Source organism: Musca domestica, unplaced genomic scaffold, assembly GCF_030504385.1.
Source record: "Musca domestica strain aabys unplaced genomic scaffold, Musca_domestica.polishedcontigs.V.1.1 19, whole genome shotgun sequence".
NCBI lineage: Eukaryota > Metazoa > Arthropoda > Insecta > Diptera > Muscidae > Musca > Musca domestica.
Window position 1 is genome coordinate 12,751,181 of NW_026712245.1, and position 19,303 is coordinate 12,770,483.

General features: G+C 33.4%; 3 protein-coding genes across 5 annotated transcripts; all 3 read right to left on the reverse strand.

Moving 5' to 3' along the window:
- Positions 1-675: 675 nt before the first annotated feature.
- Positions 676-3,341, reverse strand: LOC131802012 (uncharacterized). The gene is made up of 2 exons (XM_059121328.1): positions 3,034-3,341; positions 676-2,036 (listed from the first exon to the last, which is right to left on the reverse strand). Exon 2 carries the CDS (start codon positions 1,867-1,869, stop codon positions 748-750), a length of 1,122 nt encoding a protein of 373 aa, XP_058977311.1. The 5' UTR covers positions 1,870-2,036; positions 3,034-3,341; the 3' UTR covers positions 676-747.
- Positions 3,342-8,804: 5,463 nt separating this feature from the next.
- LOC131800534 (uncharacterized) lies at positions 8,805-16,265 on the reverse strand. 3 transcript variants are annotated; one of them, XM_059121329.1, is made up of 5 exons: positions 16,112-16,265; positions 10,176-10,434; positions 9,878-10,104; positions 9,646-9,816; positions 8,805-9,588 (listed from the first exon to the last, which is right to left on the reverse strand). In XM_059121329.1, exons 2-5 carry the CDS (start codon positions 10,374-10,376, stop codon positions 9,372-9,374), a joined length of 816 nt encoding a protein of 271 aa, XP_058977312.1. In that variant the 5' UTR covers positions 10,377-10,434; positions 16,112-16,265; the 3' UTR covers positions 8,805-9,371. The 3 variants fall into 3 exon arrangements, with proteins under 3 accessions (XP_058977312.1, XP_058977313.1, XP_058977314.1); XM_059121330.1 differs by having other exon boundaries at positions 10,176-10,445; positions 16,112-16,249; XM_059121331.1 differs by lacking the exon at positions 16,112-16,265 and adding an exon at positions 11,298-11,319.
- A 1,055-nt stretch (positions 16,266-17,320) lies between these two features.
- Positions 17,321-18,510, reverse strand: LOC101894486 (uncharacterized). The gene is made up of 4 exons (XM_005180914.4): positions 18,167-18,510; positions 17,881-18,107; positions 17,652-17,822; positions 17,321-17,592 (listed from the first exon to the last, which is right to left on the reverse strand). The coding sequence occupies exons 1-4, from the start codon at positions 18,458-18,460 to the stop codon at positions 17,376-17,378; spliced, it is 909 nt and encodes a 302-aa protein (XP_005180971.2). The 5' UTR covers positions 18,461-18,510; the 3' UTR covers positions 17,321-17,375.
- Positions 18,511-19,303: the final 793 nt, after the last annotated feature.

Below are 19,303 nucleotides of genomic sequence, written 5' to 3' on the forward strand. Positions count from 1 at the left end.
CTCATGTGTTGAAAAGAAATAAGCGTTACAATTTCCAACTTTTATAACACTCTAACATAATAAACAGTCACATTTAATTTTTAACAAGTAAAAAAGCTGTAAGTACGGTCGGGCCGAACTTTGAATACCCTCCACCAATTGTAAAGAATTTGGCCATTTAAAAAAAAATAAAATGTGTTAAAAGTTCTGTTAAAATCTTAAAATTACCGAATGTAGCCGTTATATTAGGGTCTATACGACGACGTGGACCTATATAGGCAACTTTTGTCATAAGGCATTACAATATTCAAATGCGAAACTTGAAAAAATAGGTGAATAACGTAGCTAAAATCATAAAAAACCGAATATAGGGAAGTACCATTATATGGGGGCTATTCCAAAACGAGGACGCGCACAGACAATTTTCTGTCTTAGGCTGTAGTATCCATCACGAACTTCAAATACCATATTTGAAACAAGTCCGGTGAATAATGTCGCTAAAATCATCAAAATACCGAATATCGGGAGGTACCGTTGTATGGAAGCTATACGAAGACGTGGACCTGCATGGCCCATTTTCAATACCAAAAGTGCTGCAGACATAATATACATTTCAGTAAAATTTTGTCAACCTGCTTCATTTATTTTATTTATTTATTAGGATGTATATAATATATAAATAATATATATAATATATACTTTTTTTATTAAATAGACAATGGTTTTTAATAAACCGTCTGTCGTATCTGATTACAAGTTAATTTATGTTTATACTGAGTTGTATTCAAATATTAGAAATTCTCTATAATTTAAACATATTTTTAAATATATGACCAGCTGTCTCCAATAATGTGCTTCACGACCATCCAGAATGTTAATCACATCTTCTTCGGATAGTATTGCGGATTGGAAAAAACTCGTCCTAAATTCTGCCAGGATAGGGCACTCTCCAATGAAATGCTGCAATGTTTCATCACGAATCAGATTACATAACGTACATTTACGTTCTGCATTTTCAGTGTTAAATCTGGTTGCATTCAAATTGATAAGTCCACATCGTGCTTTAAAGATCCATGAAATCTGATCGCTAGTAAAAGAGTCAGTAAAGTACATTTCTCCCATTCTATAGTCTAAATGTTTATAAATTCTATCTTGGCTTTGTTGTTTTAGCCTCAAGTTTTCCTGTAATAAATATGTTTTTTCTTTACCAATAATGCATTTGCTAAATAATGTCCATTCATCTTCATTTGCGGTATTTGGCCATTGAACGTTTAACCGATGAGCCATACTTTTAATATTTGCTACCCAGAATCCTTCTTTTTCTAGCAATATATTGGTTAATATTGTCGGTAACCGATGTTCTTGGTATCTGTACAATACTTGATGTATATACTTTAGATTTAGTTTGAGTGTATATAAGTGACAATTTTCGACATTGGTCTCAAGCATAAGAGCGTAGTTAGGTGTAAAACTTGGTACTTTGAGGATTTTCTTTAAAAAGTAACGCTGCAACTTATCGACCTCGTCAAAATACGAATATCCCCATACTTGTGCAGCATAAGTTTGTACTGATCTACAAACAGCCTCATAGACCTTCCATTTCATTTTCATATTTACATCTTTCTTCCCCAGGAAATCAATCCATGTAGAGTTTATTGCCATCTTTGACTGGCTAGTTCGTTTCTCAATGTGTTTTGAAAATGAAAGTTTCGGGGTAAAGGTGACTCCTAAGTATTTGTACTCATTTACATTTTTAATTTCATTTCCATTAAACTTCCATTTCTCATTTCTGCCCAGCCTTCCTCCTTTTCTGAATATGAGTATTTCAGACTTGCTCATATTGACTTTCAGATTCCACTTTTCACAATAGCTTTCCAGGTTTGAGATCATTTGTTGTAGCGTTTTTATATCATCTGACAAAATCACAATATCATCTGCATAGAGCAAAAGCCTAATGTTTATATTGTGAATATCAATACCTCCTTCTAGATGTTCGTGTAGATCATTTATATAGAGCGAGAATAACAATGGCGACAGGAGGCAACCTTGTTTCACTCCTGAACTGGTTTCAAAGTAGTCTGACAGTTCTTCGCCTGTCCAAACCGCATACTCTGTGTTGTTGTATACACTTTCAATCAGTTTTAGAAATTTATTCGAAACACCAAGTCGAGCTAGTTTATATATTAAGGATTTTCTGAAGACATTATCGAAAGCGGCTTTAAAGTCCACAAAGAAAGCATATACTTTCTTATTTTCGTTTTGTTTAATATTCACAATTGATGCCAGGTTATATATATTATCCACCGTCGAATAGCCCTTTCGGAAACCTGCCTGGTATTCGCATAGCACTTGATGATAGTCTACCCAATCATATAGTCTCTGATTTAAAATTCCCATCATTATTTTAGCAATACTATTCATAAAAGCAATTCCTCGGTAGTTTGATGGTTCTGACATATCTCCTTTTTTGTGGATTGGGAAAATTATGGTTTTCTTAAAAGCATTATCAATACATCCTTTATTTAAAATTGCGTTATATCTCCTGATCAATTGTTTGTGAAAATCATCAGTTGCGTATATAATGTGTTCATATGAAATTCTATCCTCTCCTGGCGCTTTGTTTATTTTCAATTTTCTCAATATACTTTTTAGCTCGCACATGGTTATTTCACTGTCTAGAATTGGATCAGTTATAAAATTTTGAGCATAGCTTATCTCAAGAGCTTGATGCGGGGGATTCAACAGACCTTCAAAGTAATTTTTAAAACTACTTGAGGATATTGACGTACTGATTTGATATCTTTGGTTCCTTATCGTTTTCACTGCTTTCCACCACTGTTTTGAGTCATTAACATTGTTGATTGTATCTAACAGGTATCTGTTGTAACTTTGTTTGTTGGACGTGCATATAGTTTTGTATTTCTTTGTTGATTCTATGTATTTTTTCCTAGTCTCAAGTGTGTTGCTTTTCTTATATTTTTTTAGTAAAGAAAACATAATTTTACGCGCATTATGACATTTGAAATCATACCATGGCTGCTTTGGCGTGAACACTTTTCTGTTCACTTTAGATTTTACTGATGCTTTTATTATGTTTCCAAGCTCGTCTAAGGTAACTTCATTTTTCCTACTCAGAGTTTTATTCAAATTCTCTTGGATACATTCTTGGTATCTGTTTATATTATGTTTATCCCATAAGAGCTTAGGCAACAGGTTAAGATTTTTGATGTTAGTGTTTTCTGTAGTAAATTTGAGTTTGAGTTTTATTGGTAAATGATCTGACCATGTTTGATTCTCTACTACAAATTCCTCCACAAGGCTTAAAATTTCCTGGGATACTGCGCATATATCATTTACGGATTCTCCTGTTCCGCTTATGTATGTAAGATGGCCATCTTCGTCTCCACGAGTTCTGCCATTTAGAATGAGAAGGTTATTGTTGGTGCATAATTCTATTAGGAGGTTCCCTTTTCTATTTGTAAGTTTGTCCCGAGATTTTCGTGTGGCCATACCTGCAGCAAATAGTTCTCTATAAATTCCACTCAAATCTTGTGTCAATTCACCAATCCTTGAATTAAGGTCTCCGATTAGTATTGCATATAATATATCATTTTCTTCGAGAAGTTTACGGATCTTTTTGTACTCGTTGTCCCATTGAGCGGGCCTCCAGTATTGAGGAATAATGGTAAATAATGGTCCTTGTTTGGAGTGAAACTGATAGCAATTGGTATTATCATACTGTATGACTCTATGCGTTATGCCCAATTTTGTAGTTCTTTCGTTGACCTGCTTCATTTCGTTCGGAGCTAGTGTGATAGAATTTTATGCTAATCAAGAATATATATACTATGCCTCCAGAAATTTGGAATAGGGGCGATATTTGGAGTGCAGATATGAGAAAAATTACCAAATAAACTCACAATTAACATTGATCGATCACGATATTGAATCTCGAAGGTCAGTCGTGTTTTAGAAAATTCGTACTAAAACTGTATGAAAAGTCCTAAAAATTAAATACTTTGGTTTGTGCAAACAGAAGGAAAATTAGGAATTTAGAACTTTCGAAGGTTACGAAAAGTTCTAAAATGGTACTAAACTCTTAAAATGGAACCATTTGGTATTATATGAACGAATATAGCTAAAAATTTAAATTTGTATGAGAATCAAGGTTAAAAAGTAAGTTTAACAGTGGTTTTGAAAATCTGTAACAGCTTGCTTTAGGATAAAAGGATAAATCTGGAATTTTGAAACGTTGTGTCGAGGTCCCTGTTTGTGGTATTTTTGTGATTGATAGGTGGATTGGGAATGTGTTCTATAAGTGTACGGAAAATGCTATATTTGGTACAATTTGGGATTGGGTGAACAAATAGTGCTTGAAATGCGTAATTTGGTATTAGGGTACTGTTCATGTGTAGCCTGGACATAAGAGGTGGTTTCGGAAATGTGTACCATAATTATAAAAAAGTACTAAATGGTACTATATTTGATATTAAGAGAGGGGACATAGATGAAATTCTGAAATATAATATTTAGATTAGTGATGGTATCTATTTTTTGAGATTTGGCGGTGATTTGAAAATGCACCCTTTATTTGTATGAAAAGTACTGAATCGTACTAAATTTGGTATTGGGTGAAGGGATAGGCTGTAAACCTCAAATTTGATATTAAAGTTCCCCTTTGTATCTAATGGTAAGATATGGTGTTTAGAGCACAACATTTTTAGCCACCAAATGCTGCAAAACGAAATTAATGTATCTCTTCAAATTGATGTCACTTTCAATAGATTTTGGTTGAAATTGATGTGTATGTATTTGCAAAAAGGACTCTATACACATATGTGCTTATTTAAGAAACATGTATATTTATGTCTCTCTTCGATGTAATTGTGCAATTAAATTTACCAAAGGCCAGAGTCCATTCACCGAATGAATGCATTGTTGTTTATTTTGTCAACATAATAAACGTCTAATTACTCAGTTCAAGAAATTAAATACAAACAATTTTGAAAGGATTTCAATGTTGACATACTAACAAGTGGCCGCAAGAATGCCGTCACCAAAAAGAAGCAATGTTGAAAATAGAAATAATTTTTGTTTTGTTACAAAGTACCAAATGTCAGCAACAAATTTGAAGGCCATTGTCCCCTGGTAAACAGAACCACAACGGCTGCCTTGAGGTTTAAAAGTTTTCACGAAACATCCACAGGCAACAAATTTAATCTACAGCTGATAGACGCCGAGACTTCTTCGAAGTGTTTGCCAGAGTTTGATTTTGAGAGTGACACCAATGAAATACAAAGTCGATTATTAATTTTCGCAGACAGCAAATAGAAATAGCTGTTTGCAGATTTCATTGACATTAATGGTTTTTGCATTCATGGTGATGGAGCGCGCCCAAGCTAACACAACTCCATCTAGTGTGTCAACTGCAAACGATGAGTGGATTTTATAGCATAAAAACACCCCCGTACTAAAATGATAGATTATAGCAGAGACACATTTCCACGTGGGGGTGGAAATGCTGCCATAAAGTTCATTCAAGCTTCGACCAGACGTAGCGGTATTAATATTATTACAAGTTCCTTCCAGTTTCATACTAAAAGCTTTACACATTAAAGCTTTATTATAAATGTTATGTATTTGTCTGTGCTAACAGAAAAATTCGTATGGCGAAAAAAGGAAAAGCTTCTGAAAGAAAAAGTGTGTGTTTCCCTTGTAAAATAAGTGTGAAAATTAGTCAAAATTCAACACGTTCTCATTTACGGAAAAAATCTGTTATTAAGTTCGGAACATTGAATTATTTTGAGGGTTCATATACTGTAGGCATTTCGTGGAGTTGTTTCAAAAATCTATGATTGAGGTCTCGTTATATAAAAAAAAAGGTATAGACGAGATATGAAGAACCTACGAGCAATATTGTATGAGTTATAGACTGTTTATACTCTCAGTCATATGGCTACAGACGGTATACAGTCGACATTTTGAATAATTTTAACTCTTATAAAAAGTGAAATGTGAAAGTCCGATTGGCTTCAAAATTCGCAAATCCGGTATGAAGTAATAATAGAAAAGACCATTCCTTCTGGTAACTTCCCCACAACGGGTCAAAATTTTGAATAAACATAAAGCTCATAAAACGTGAAGTGAACATCCAATTCCTTTCTTCCAACACAAGATCTGATGTGAAGATGGATTATATCGAATAATTATTCTGGTACCTCCCCCAAATAGGGTCAAAATGAATAAAATATAACTCATAAATGCGCAATAAGCTTCCGATTCTTTACAAATTTCACAGATACCAATATTTTTATTAACACCAGATATGTTTTGAAGATGGGATATATCGATCCACCTCACAACGGACAAAAAATGCGAATAACCATAAAGCTTAAAGAACACGAAATGAGCATCCAAATCTTTTAAATTCCGCACATCCCTATATTTATTCCAAGATCTACTATGAAAATGTGATATAGCGTTCATAAAATGCGAAATAAGTATCTGATTCTTTCTAAATTTCACACATATCAATATTTCTACTACCACAAAATCTGTTCGGAAATGGAATTTATCGGAACACTTCTTTTGGTATCTCTCTCAAAACACTTCCCAATATTTCTGCCCTTCTACACAAAAATGTTGAATAATTTTAACCTTTATACATGTTAAAAAATCAGACCTCGTGTATCTTAATATAGATCTGATTTTAACATTTAGTTCAGTATTATCAAAAAACAAACAATTTTTATACCATCCACCTTAGTATGGAGGGTATATTAATTATGTCATCCCGTTTGTAACACAAATTACAGTGTGAGATGAAAAACTGCAACCATCTTCAGACTGCTGTCATTCCTAAGCCACCCGTCCGACAGTTTTTATAATTATTCCAGTGACAGGTCATTATAATGTTAAGAAGCGTACAAAAGAATTTTGGTGTGCATTTTCCAGATAAAAGTTATTCGTGATTCAATTCAAGCGTGATAGTGTGATTTCTTTACATTTGGCTGAAAACCACAAGCTATAGTTAGAGCCCTACAGCATTTAAATGTGAACAAATCGTTTGTTTCTCGTACCATCGCTCGTTACCGTGATACTGGTAGCGTAGCCCGACGTCAAGGAAGTGGACGGAAGAAAACAGAAACATCAGCAGAAATGCTTCGAAAAGTACAGAAGGGTCTTGATCAAAACCCGGTCGCAGTGGTCGAAAAATGGCTTGTGAGCTTACATTCGGCCATTGAAATTCCAAAAAGTGTAAGAACTTACACCGCAACAGAAAGAAAATAGACTCAAAAGAGTTGCTTCGTTTGGCCGAAAGTGGTGAACTGCCGAATTTGGTTTTCTCCGATGAGAGAACATTCGTTGTCCAGCAGTTTATAAACAAACAAAATTATCGTGTTTACTTGCCAAAGAGGTCAGCCGAAAATGTGCACATTTTGTTAGCCACCAGAACTCAATCGCCGGCCATGGTGATAGTGTGGTCCGCCATAACTTAATTGGCATTCAAAAAAATTTACATGCAATTCAAATTAGAAGACAAATTGAAAAAAATTATAAAAAAAATGGCAAAAATAAAAAAATATATGACAAAATGTAAAAAAATTATTCACATATTTTTCTGCATATTTTTATGCGATTTTTTCTGCCAGCAGCACTTTCCGTATTGGTGCGAATTGTCATAGTCAGTACAGCCGTTCCTTAGTTATAAGTGTAGTAAATAAAGTGGTCGTGTTCAATTTTTGTTTCCATAAAAGCATTAGTTGGGGAATGACGAACATTTGCAAAAAAATATCCAGATATGTCAGAACGACTTTTTTATACAATTCGATCAAAAAAAGTATGGCTTTAGAATTATTATTTATAAAAAATTAAAAAAAATAACTTATCTTTTATATATTTATTACGAATTTGGGCACCCTTTTGTTCGATTTCCCAAAAACTAATATTCTCATGCCTTGCACAGTATCCTAGCCATGAAGTTAACTGAATATCAGGTGGTACCATAATATGAAGATTTAATGACACCGTATTGCTATCAAGACATGAAAGGTTAACAATATTTTTCCGTGATATTGCTTTAAGTTTTTTTTTCAATTTGTTTTTCGATTATTCAAAAGCCGTGTCATGTCGTTTCTTATAACAGAGAAAAAGTATTTACATTGCAACTTAAAATTAACTCTTAAAGAAGTTGAAAATATGCCAAGAAAAAGTTGAAATACATATAAAAAAATTAGTTATATTTATTTTATTGTTGTAACACTGTCCGAATCAGCCCGCTGGTAACGAATTATAAAAATAATTAAAAAAGAAATACGATCAAAACAACATAAATTTATTTTACCTCCCATGCCATGCATAAAACTTTATGGGAACTATTTGATGTTGTTTCACGTGTTCGGAATCAAAGGCCGTCACGCCCACATTGTTTTTGACTGTAGCACAGTGTGGTCGATTGGAACATAAAGAGATTGCTTCACACTCGTGTCTCGTGATCCGCACTATGTATTCACTGCTCTCTGCCGATATGCTGTTATTTTTTGTTTTCGTCAAGAAAATTGTTGGCAATAACCTATTGTGACATGAAAATTAAATGGAAAATTTGGCCTTCAAACCGATAATTGCTTAACATGTTCTATAAATATCCGGGTGGCCAAAAGTTCGTTCCGAACAACACATATATTTTTGAAAAACAAACAATAGGAGATCGTTAAAAGAATTTATGACAGGAATATTGAAATCGAAATTTCAAAGTCTATGATGTTTTTGCCAGAACCATCCACATGACATAAAGAATGACACAAAAAAAAAACACTTGTCTTTGATCCGTTGTAGGTATTTAGAACAGGTCTGAACATAAGTACATTCAAACTGTCTGGAACTTTATTCCACAATCTTGTATGAACACTACATATATTGCTTCAAGATATAATTTAGATACACCACGACAGACACCTAGGTGCTCGTGCTAATTAATACTAAAGTTAATGTCTATGTATGTATGTATGTATATATATTTTTCTATCCTCGTTCACTCGTTAACATAATTAACTAGGTCTAAATTTACTAATGTATATTTAATAAATATAACTATTCTAGGTCCATAAGATCGAAACAAGTTAGCTCTGATAAAAGAAAACTCTTTCCCATCGGGTTTCACTTGCGACTTACAAATATAGTTCTTAACACTGTACAGTGATAGATAGGTAGGTAGATAGATAGATAGAGAGATATAGTTGAAAGTAAACATAAATATTCTTGATATACACTTGTATGTATGTATGTCTCTTTGTTTGTTTGTCTGTCGGTTTTGTTTGTATGAGTATGAGTATATAGGTTGTCAATTTCGCTACTTTTTATCACATGAGTTTCTGTTATTCCTGTTAATACTTTTAGATCTTGTATTGCCAGTAGATTTTGTCGATTTGTTTGAAGCCCAACTTTTCAAACATGGCGCTCGAAGCAACATTTCCATCCACGACAGTGGCCGTTACTTCCAAATCGTTTTCGGCCAAGAACTTTGCCATCAATCTCACAGCCAGCGAACCAAAGCCTTTGCGTTGGTGAGTGTTCTCGACCTGAAGTAGGCCAAGTGATCCCAAGGGTCGTCTGTGAAAAAGAGAGTTGTATTTAGTTTTGTTTTTAGTTTTTAGAATTAACCCTTACCTCAAACACCAAGCCACCAGATTGTCGCCCTCAAAGAGACCCACACTTTTGTGCAGCCGTATTAGCATTTTGACAAAATTCTCTGATCCGTCACATTTGTGAGGCCACACATTGTTAACTTGTTCGGCATGACTTTCATCTAAATCTTTGGTAGTTATATTATCAGGTAGCCTGTAACGGAATTAGAAACCATTACTATGAAGTTAAGATGCAACTACAACAACTGTCATACTTAATGTCAAACTTTAAGGCTTCTTCTCTAGGAATGTGGTACCAAATGGTGCAATATTTCTCAAACTGTTCCCGACTCAAACCTGAGTCAAGGAAGTGTTTGTCTACGGCCGGTATGAGGCGTTCCTCAAAGCCGGCAACAATATTTTCATTGTCAAAACAGTTCAATATGACAATCAGGTCGTCTAAATTATCCTTCAGGGTATTACAGAATAACTGTTTGTAGGCCTGTTGAGAGAATAGAAGATATGACAATAAATACAATTTGGTAGATGGTTATGGTTACACCAGGTACTCACACTTAAATGGGCCACATAAGTTCCATTGGTTTGCCATTCATCGTTGAGGGAATAAATCCGCAACGGCAATTCCGGTTCTTGAGTGATCCAATGGATAAACGACTGCAGCGTGCTGTAGCATGATGCCCGATTTTTGTGATCCACATACAAGTCACGCAGCTGGGGCCATTTCTCCGGGGGTATCTCTAATAATTTGTCCATTGTTTCCCGTGTCGTTGGATCGCCACCAAAATCGCCAGAGCTCCTCACCTTGCAAAATCTAAAACAGTACTGGACAAAATAACACATATGCATAATGTATTGGGGTGCGTGCATGCGTGCGTGTGTGTGTGTGTGTAGGAGTAGTATTTTTCCTATCTATTTTTCTTTAGATGCTTTATTCTCTCTCTCACTCTCTCTGTCGCTGTGATCAAGAAATATATGCATTGGCATTTGAATTTTACTCTCTAGGGACTTCTAATGTCCGGTACGGATCTTAACAATATCATCTGCAGCTGTTTGAAAATTGTCTTCAATATGAAATATTAGCCCAACACATATAGCCGAAGACACTCAAAGAAAAATGTATGAAGTTTTTTCCTTTTTTTTCGGTTCAACATAAATTAAATGCTATCCGATGTTGGAGTGGCATAGATTTTTATTTCTTATTTAAATAAGATGAAGAAGCAATTAACACTCTGGAGTCTACCAATAGAGGCCTAATCTAAGCTTAGGATGACAATAATTCTGCGAATTGTTTGTTAATGTTTTTCTAAAAATTCCAGTATATTTGAGTCCGTGTTATTCAAATTCCAATACCACAACTCTGAACACCAAACGGCAAAAAAAAAAGAAAATAATTCCCAGAATTTGAAGGTCTCCCTGGAATATATAGTATTCATTGGGTACTATTGTAGGTCAACCAAATCATGATCCATAAATAAATTGAGATGTTTAGCTTCTGATGATCGAAATTATTTTTAGGTTGATGATATTGAATGTTATACAAAGTAAAATAATATTGAATATAAATATATTCTTTTATAAAAGGAGTCTGGTTAATTAGAAAATGATATCACTGATAAAATGGAAAACTGGTGAAAACTTTTTTAAAAAATGAGAAAAAGTTTTGAATTGAACTACCAAAAATATTAAGGACTAATAATGTCGACTGCTGAGAGACAACTGACTCTTTTGACATCGAATGCAAAACTTTTCGAGTGTAATATCTTAAATAATAACGATATTATTTTTTTTTTTGAAAAATGTCCAAAACACAGACGCACGTTTATATGTTGTTTTGACTTGGTTGTTGACACACCTCCTTGACAACAATTTCTTTTGTATTTTTCATTCGTTCATCGTCATTTGTGTATGTAATTATATACTTGTAGCATACATATGTACGTACATGTGTCCCCGGTGGAATATTTAATAGACGAAATGCTGCCAGTTTCGTCATTGTCGATTCGTAGTGACGATATATTTGTTGAGGCTTGTACACAACCAGGCAGACGTCTAGACAAACAAATTATATTTGTGTGCGTCATCGAAAACTCAAAACAAGAAGATATTCTATCATTATATTCTACATTGGAAAGAGTAGGGTAAAGATGGATCATTATATAGTGTCCAAAGTCCACATTTCAATGTCCTCAAACTGGGAATCTAACGGAGTTTTTTTAATAGGAAAGAGACTCATTTAGATGTTATGTAGGTGTATAGAGAGACTTGTTCTCTGTGACAAGAACAACCTCCTAGAAAAATGTGTTTGGAAAAAATTGTATCTGATATGAATATCAAAAAAAATCCGAATTCCGAGTAGTTTTCAATGTTTGTGGATTTTTGTAATAACCTCGGGTTAATCAAAATATATCAAAAACCGTATCATTACAATTTCTAGGATGTATTACTATTAAAAGATTGAGCTATTAATTTTCAAGCTGAAAATAGCATAGTAAGGTTTTGTCAGAGGTAACTATGATATTGTCACCAAATAAAGTCTTTATCAAATTTTGAAGATCTTTCTTTGGCCCAAAAGTAAAAGTCCACACCTTGTGGGTGTTTCCTTAACAGAATGTCTCATTTTCATGGAACTTCCGAAATGTTTTTGGGGAGCCTTAACTCTAAACACATTCATCATTGTCTTTTCCAATAAATAACATTTATCTTAAAATGTTATTTAGATTTGGGAATATTTCCAATGACATTGATAGACAAAGGAAGCAATAAATTAATATACACTCACACACACAAATACATTCAATTCAAGTTATTACAAAAAAAACTATTAATTAACAAAGGTCAATTAAAGTCAAGAACATTAATGTGAAATTTATTAATTTCACATCATGGAAAAAAACAATATTTGAATAACAAGGCGATGGCAGACACTTTGTTTGGGCAACAAATTATAGGGCTCGGGGATATTACTTGACATTCAGGCAAGAATTTAACTAAAATCTTTAAAATAACTAGATTCTGAGGTATAATAACGTCAAAACATATTCAAAAATAAAAAACGGTATATTTTTTAATTCAATCTGGCAAAAAATGGAATTTTTCTTAAACATTTGAATTTTGTAAATTGTATGGAAGTTGTTTGGAAATGATATGTCACCATTTGAAAAAGATTTTGATATCGTTTTGTGTTTTATAATTTCCTTTAATTTTATTTCATGTGGTGCAGCCCATGCACTTTCACAGGTATTCCAAATTACTCAAATTAGCCTGTAGTAAAAAAGGACCTGTAATTTTGGCTTAAAATGGAAAATATTAATTTACATGGCAGACAATTATTATTATACTTTTTAACCTCGAAATAGAAAAAATAAAAGACAAAAAATACTGGTAAAGATTTCAAAATTTAAAAATCCCTTTATGGGTATCTCTAATAAGAGTTGATATAGATTTTTGCTTTAAGAAAGTGGGAGGAAACGTCGGGGAAAAAATTTAAATAGATAACAAAAAATTCATATTAATTTTTGTAAGTAAACACTAAAAAAACATTAAGTTCGATATGAATCGGATTTGCCGACAGTTGTATAACACCAGTCGATGATACATATCATTCCACCTTTGTCATATAAACATATAAAGTATTAAGATATTCGAAGCGTAAAGAAAGAAAATCGGGACTCGTTTTATATTTTATTAGAATTAGGATTATTAAGCATTTTTTCATAAAAAAGCTGCAAGTTCGGCCCGGCCACAATTTGAAACGAATTTGGCTGTAGTACCCATTGCAAACTTCAAATACCAAATTTGAAACAATTCCGGTAAATAATGTCGCTAAAATCATCAAAATACTGAATATAGTGGGGTGCCATTATATGGGGACTATACCAAAACGTGGACCTACATGGCCTATTTCCAAAAGTCCTGCAGACTTGAGCATTTGAGTAACATTTTATCAAACTTCTTCATTTCGTGCGGAAGAGTGATTTCCACAGACAGATAGAAGGACAGACGGACGGACATCGCTACATCGACATAGAATTTTGTGCTGATCAAGAATATTTATACTTTGTGGGGTCTACAATGTATATTTCGAGATGTTACAAATGGAATGACAAACTTAATATGCCCTCCATACTATGGTGGAGGGTATAAAAAGGTAACAAAAAAAGTATTATATTAAAATTATGATCTTTGACTTTGTGGTACCTCCTAAGGAGTGGACTTACATATTCCATCTTTACACTAGATTTAACGTTGTGAACTAATTGTAAATGTTGATTCCACAATGTAAAAAATCCAACCAAATCGGATAATGACTTTCTATGAGAAATATGATTTTCCGTTAGTTGGTAAGTAAACTTAATTTGATTTTAAAAATAGCTAAATTCGGCCAGGTCGAACTTTTAATACCCTCCACCCCTTGGAAGGAACTTGTAAACTGGAATAAATCCTGTTGTAATTATTATTTTTTGGGGGCTATGCGAAAACGTGGAAAATTGAAAAATGTAGCTAAATACTTCAAAATACAGAATATAGGGAGATACCGTTATATGGGGACTATTCGAAAGTGGGGATTTATGCAGACATTAGGAACTCTAAATTCCAAATGTTAAACAATCCCGGTAAAAACTGTGACAATAATCCTACAAGTAAAGTTATATAGGATCTATACCAAAACTTTGACTTTTATGCAAGGATGTTTCCTACTAACTGGAAACAAATATCTCCAACTTACAGCAAATTCGATTTGGAAATTGGACTTTACCATACAAAAAAAATTAATTCTGTTGCTACACTTATATGGGGTTCATACCAATATATAGCTCGTTTTCAATACTAAAAGTGCAGACATAAAACATATCTGAGTAAAGTTTTATCAACCTACTTCGTTTTGTTTGGAAGCTAGAATGATTTCCACAGACATAGCTACATCGACATGAAATTGTATGCTGATCAAAAATATACTTTGGGGTATTTAAAAAATATTCCAAAGCAGCCTAATCGGATGGAAATTTTAGCCGGGACTAAAGCACATTAAATCGGCCAGTACCATTAGAAGCGTCATAGACCAATTAACTTTTCGTAGAGTGGATCACATCCAATGAAACCACAAAATCTTTGAAATGTCAGGAGGCACAGCCATATGGGTACCAATGATAAACATTGTTGGCAGGGACGGTTTATATCCCCTGAGAACCTAAAATACCATATTACAACAAATTTGGAAAAATATATGTCTGAAATCTTCAAAATACTTAAAAAATCAAACAATGGACATATAATGACAATTTTCTGATATTTTCAGCGCCAAATATTATACGAGTTCAATAGAAGTCTATACCAAATTTCATTAATTTATCCTAAATTTTTTGACCTATCTATTATTACGAAAAAAGGCCGTGCAGATATCGTTAACTCGATTCAGAATTGTATACACTTAATGGGGTTGTCGACGAATATTTCAAGGTGTTGCAAATGTCATCTTATGGTGGAGGATAAAAACATGTGTTAGTCTCGATATATACTTCAAAAAACGATAAATTAAAATTCAATGTAGCACTGGTGGACACTGTGTTCCCAGAGATTAACTATATGCGTTGCACTCATTCGGATTTGGTTCCTATTAAATAGTTTAGACAATTGTTTCCAAAATATAAAAATATTCAGCATTCGAATGGTTTTGAATTCCCTGACAACGCATTTTATATATAGTGTATTTTTAAAAAAAAAAAGCCACACTCAGAATTGGAATCATTCCGCTTTATATGCCAAATTGTATTAGCAAATGTCGATTAAAAGAGCCAAATTGATTTCAGACCATTTTTGCGTACCTTCTTCTAATTAACGTATCGATTAACTAAAACAAATGTTGTTCTTTTTTTCTCCTGTTTCAATTTCACTTATGCTGCATTCACTGTGGTGTTTGTAGTTTGCGCCTTGGCTGCGAGCATATCTACAAACATGCATACATACATACATCTTTTGGAATGTCATATATTTTGATAGTGTGCACGTTTAAGGCTACGTGTTTTTTTCTGGACTGCAACATACACAATATGGTCAATTTGTCTAGTTTCTTATATAATTTTCATAAAAAACACACATTTCTACACCCACCAATACAGAATCGTGCCAATAACGGTAAAATTTACATACAAACTAGCCTTGTTGGGGGTCAGGTTATCATCGATATCATAATTTTTGTTTATTTATGTCTGCCGATATTTACCAAAATCCATTCAAAAATTAATATTTGAATTAAAATTTCCAAATTATTTTGTTTAAAATAATCTGTGACATTTCCGTAGAATGGGAGCCATTCCTGAGGGGCGTTCTTTCACGTTTGCACTTGACATTCAAAAATCCAGTTTATGCTCTTTGCCCTAGAAACGTGTGTTTTGCACTGTGTGTATTTGCACGGAATCTTCGCAAATGGTGTTTATTTTCTTTTTAAAAAACGAATTTGTGAATAAGTTTTTCACTCTGTCTCCACTCACCAGCAACGGTTAAAGGAAAAATCACCATCACCGAAATTAATTTTCCAAAATAAACATTGATTAATTCAAACTTGGGGTAAACAACAAAAAAAGCACTTGTCTCCTGTGGAACGAACTGCCAATTGACAAGGGAAAATCATTCGGGTGGCAAAGAAACCTCACAGGCGCTAATATCGACCGCTCGAAAATAAGGGATGGAAAATGGAAAATGTACTTTTCTTTTCCTGTACATTTATTTACACCCATAAAAGTAACCCTTATTCGCCGAGTTGCCGGAACCGCGTGCACTGCAAGTGGGGTGGAACGTATGAGAGATACATGAATCCGTATCGCTTATACGCATCTGTCAAACAGCCAGGCATTCACAGCATACAAACTCAACATGTTTATAAACGATGTTGATGTTTAACATGTACACATTTTGTGGGAAAAAAGTAGCTAGTCTTTGTGTCACAAAATATAGATGGCATTGCAATCAGTCCTGAAAATGCGTATACATATGTTTACTGCCTTGCGTCATTTTGTTAGCGTTACGTTTACGAAACTTTTTAATTTTGATTTATTCACAAGCAAGATTCCAGCCCCTGATCTTTACACAGCTATCGAAAAGAAACTATATTGCCCAACATACGGTTTGTGTTGATTCCACCCTCTCATATTATCCTATGTTTATTTATTTTACTCATAATTCCTGTGAATAATTTGAATGATTTTAGCAATCATCAAAATACCGAATATCGGGAGGTAACGTTATGTGAGGACTATACGAAAACATGGACATTTCAATACCAAAAGTCCTGCACTCATAATATACATTTGAGTAAAATTTTATCAACCTACTTCATTTCGTTCGGAAGCTATATATATTTGTGGGGTCAAAAATGTATAATTCGAGTTGTTATAAACGGAATGACAAAACTAATATACCCTCCATATTATGGTGGAGGGTATAATAGAAAATACTGGATTATCCTAAACATCCATTGTAATGGCCGCCTTACATTTCATTTCATTAGATAGTAATATCAAGTGCAATCTATATGTTATGCAATAAGTTTGACATGTTCAAAAGGTTCCCATTGACATGTAAAATGTCAATTTTCTTGAAATAAAATGGGTTCTTAAAACAAAAAAAGTGATAATGTTATGTTTTTGTCATAAACCTTTGCACATCCCCTATCTAGATGAATAAAGTAAAACAACAACAAAGCACATTCAAATCATTTACTGAAAATTATTATTTTCCGCTTCTGGATTTTTTTTTTCATAATTTAAATTGCCAATAAACTTTGTCGACTTCTTTGAAGCCTAATTTTTCAAACATAGAACGTGAAGCAACATTTTTAACGACAACTGGAGCTGTCACTTCGATATTATTCTCTGCTAGGAATTTTGACAACAGTTTTACAACAAGTGATCCAAACCCTTTACGTTTATGAGTATTTTCAACTTGCAATAGACCAAGGGCTCCAAGGGGCAGTCTGTTTTTGTCAAAAGAAACATTAGTCAGACATCTAAATATACCAAATATGATACTTACAACAAACACCATGCCACCAATTTGCCATCTTCGAAAAGGCCCACGCTTTTGTTCAGTCGTATGAGCATTTTGACAAAGTTCACCGAACCCTCGCTGCGATGAGGCCACACATTGTTTATTTGTTCGGCGTAACTCTCGTTCAAATCTTTAGCTGTTATATTCTCAGGTAACCTATGGGGAAGAGAATTTATTGTTTTTTTTCCTAGCAAATGTAAATTAAATTTATTACTTGGTGTCAAAATTTAGAGCTTCATCTCTAGAAATGTGGTACCAAATGGTGCAAGTATTTCCAAACTGATCCTTGCTCAGCCCCGAATCAAGAAAATATTTATCAACAGCCGGCAAGACCCGCTCTTGAAAGCCAGCTATCAAATGACCGTTATCAAAACAGTTTAAAATTTCAGTCAACTCATATAAATCATCTTTCAGCGTATTGCAGAACACTTGATTAAAAGCCTTAAAAATAATAAAAATATTCATTGAATAAATGTTAACTTCAGTCGCTTCATGCTTACCATTAAGTGGGCCACATATGTTCCAGTCATCTGCCATTCACTGTTTAGAGAATAAATCTTGAGGGGTAAGGAAGGTTCCTGTCTGATCCAATCAATGAATGTCTGTATGGTGTTATAGCATGAAGCTTTATCTTTATGTCCAGCATATAAATCACGTAGCTGAGGCCAATTCTCTGTTGGTATCTCAATTAATTTATTCATATTTTCTCTTAAAAAAATCCAACCGCAAAATGTCAGAGTTCCACACGTTACAACATCTAGAAGGAAACTAAATTTTTGCACTAAAGCTCTCATATTCAGTGCAAAAAACAGAGCGGGAAAGAGAGTGTCTAATCACCTCTGTTTTTGTTGTTAGTTTTAATAAAAAAAACTTTTATTGTCTACAAGTGGCGGAGTGTAATCTTTGGTGACGGCACATTAACAAGGTAGCCGAAAATTATTCGACAAGACATTGTATTAAATTTTCATTTACATAAAAATCATTATCTGTGAAATGTTGATAATTAATCAATCACAATAAATTTGACTGTGGAAAACATATGTTAATTTTTTAGAATTAGACAATTATGAAAACGCTCTATAGTGATGTTTTTCCCTCGAAATACGCAACGAGACGTTCCGTCGAACTTCTCTATAACGTAGCAGTTGGGACCGACAAATTACTACTTTACTAACGTAGGGAGACAAAAACATATGAAAATTAAAAGATTGAACTTTTTTGAATTTTATTCTTTATAAGAAAGTTGTTGAAGATAAGTTCGACCAGATCAATATTTGTATTGTAAATGTTTAATTTTTTTAATAAAATGTGTTGTTTTATTATCATTTTTCTAAATTTACTGTTAACATTTTAAAGTCACATGTTGAAAAAATATTATACCCAACATGTGAACTTTATCCCACCACCATATTAATATTGAAAGCCAGACATAACATTGAATGACTACTTTTTTTACCATTTCAGATGACATGCATGTTTTAAAAAAGTTAAACAAATTATAAAGCATTAAAAATCATTTAACATTTTTCTCTTTAATTATCTCTTTATCTGATTTGTTCACCTCTGTTTAAAAAAACAAAAACATATACAAAGTTTACTATATCTTTGAGAGAACATAACCCAACAAACGTGTTATT

Coding starts and splice junctions, on each gene's coding strand:
- LOC101894486 (XM_005180914.4), bottom strand. CDS start 18,460: ATGAGAGCTTTAGTGCAAAAATTTAGTTTCCTTCTAGATGTTGTAACG. Junction 18,108..18,166: donor CATATGTGGCCCACTTAATG/GTAAGCATGAAG, acceptor ATTATTTTTAAG/GCTTTTAATCAAGTGTTCTG. Junction 17,823..17,880: donor GCTCTAAATTTTGACACCAA/GTAATAAATTTA, acceptor TCTTCCCCATAG/GTTACCTGAGAATATAACAG.
- LOC131800534 (XM_059121329.1), bottom strand. CDS start 10,376: ATGGACAAATTATTAGAGATACCCCCGGAGAAATGGCCCCAGCTGCGT. Junction 10,105..10,175: donor CTTATGTGGCCCATTTAAGT/GTGAGTACCTGG, acceptor TTCTCTCAACAG/GCCTACAAACAGTTATTCTG. Junction 9,817..9,877: donor GCCTTAAAGTTTGACATTAA/GTATGACAGTTG, acceptor ATTCCGTTACAG/GCTACCTGATAATATAACTA.
- LOC131802012 (XM_059121328.1), bottom strand. CDS start 1,869: ATGATCTCAAACCTGGAAAGCTATTGTGAAAAGTGGAATCTGAAAGTC.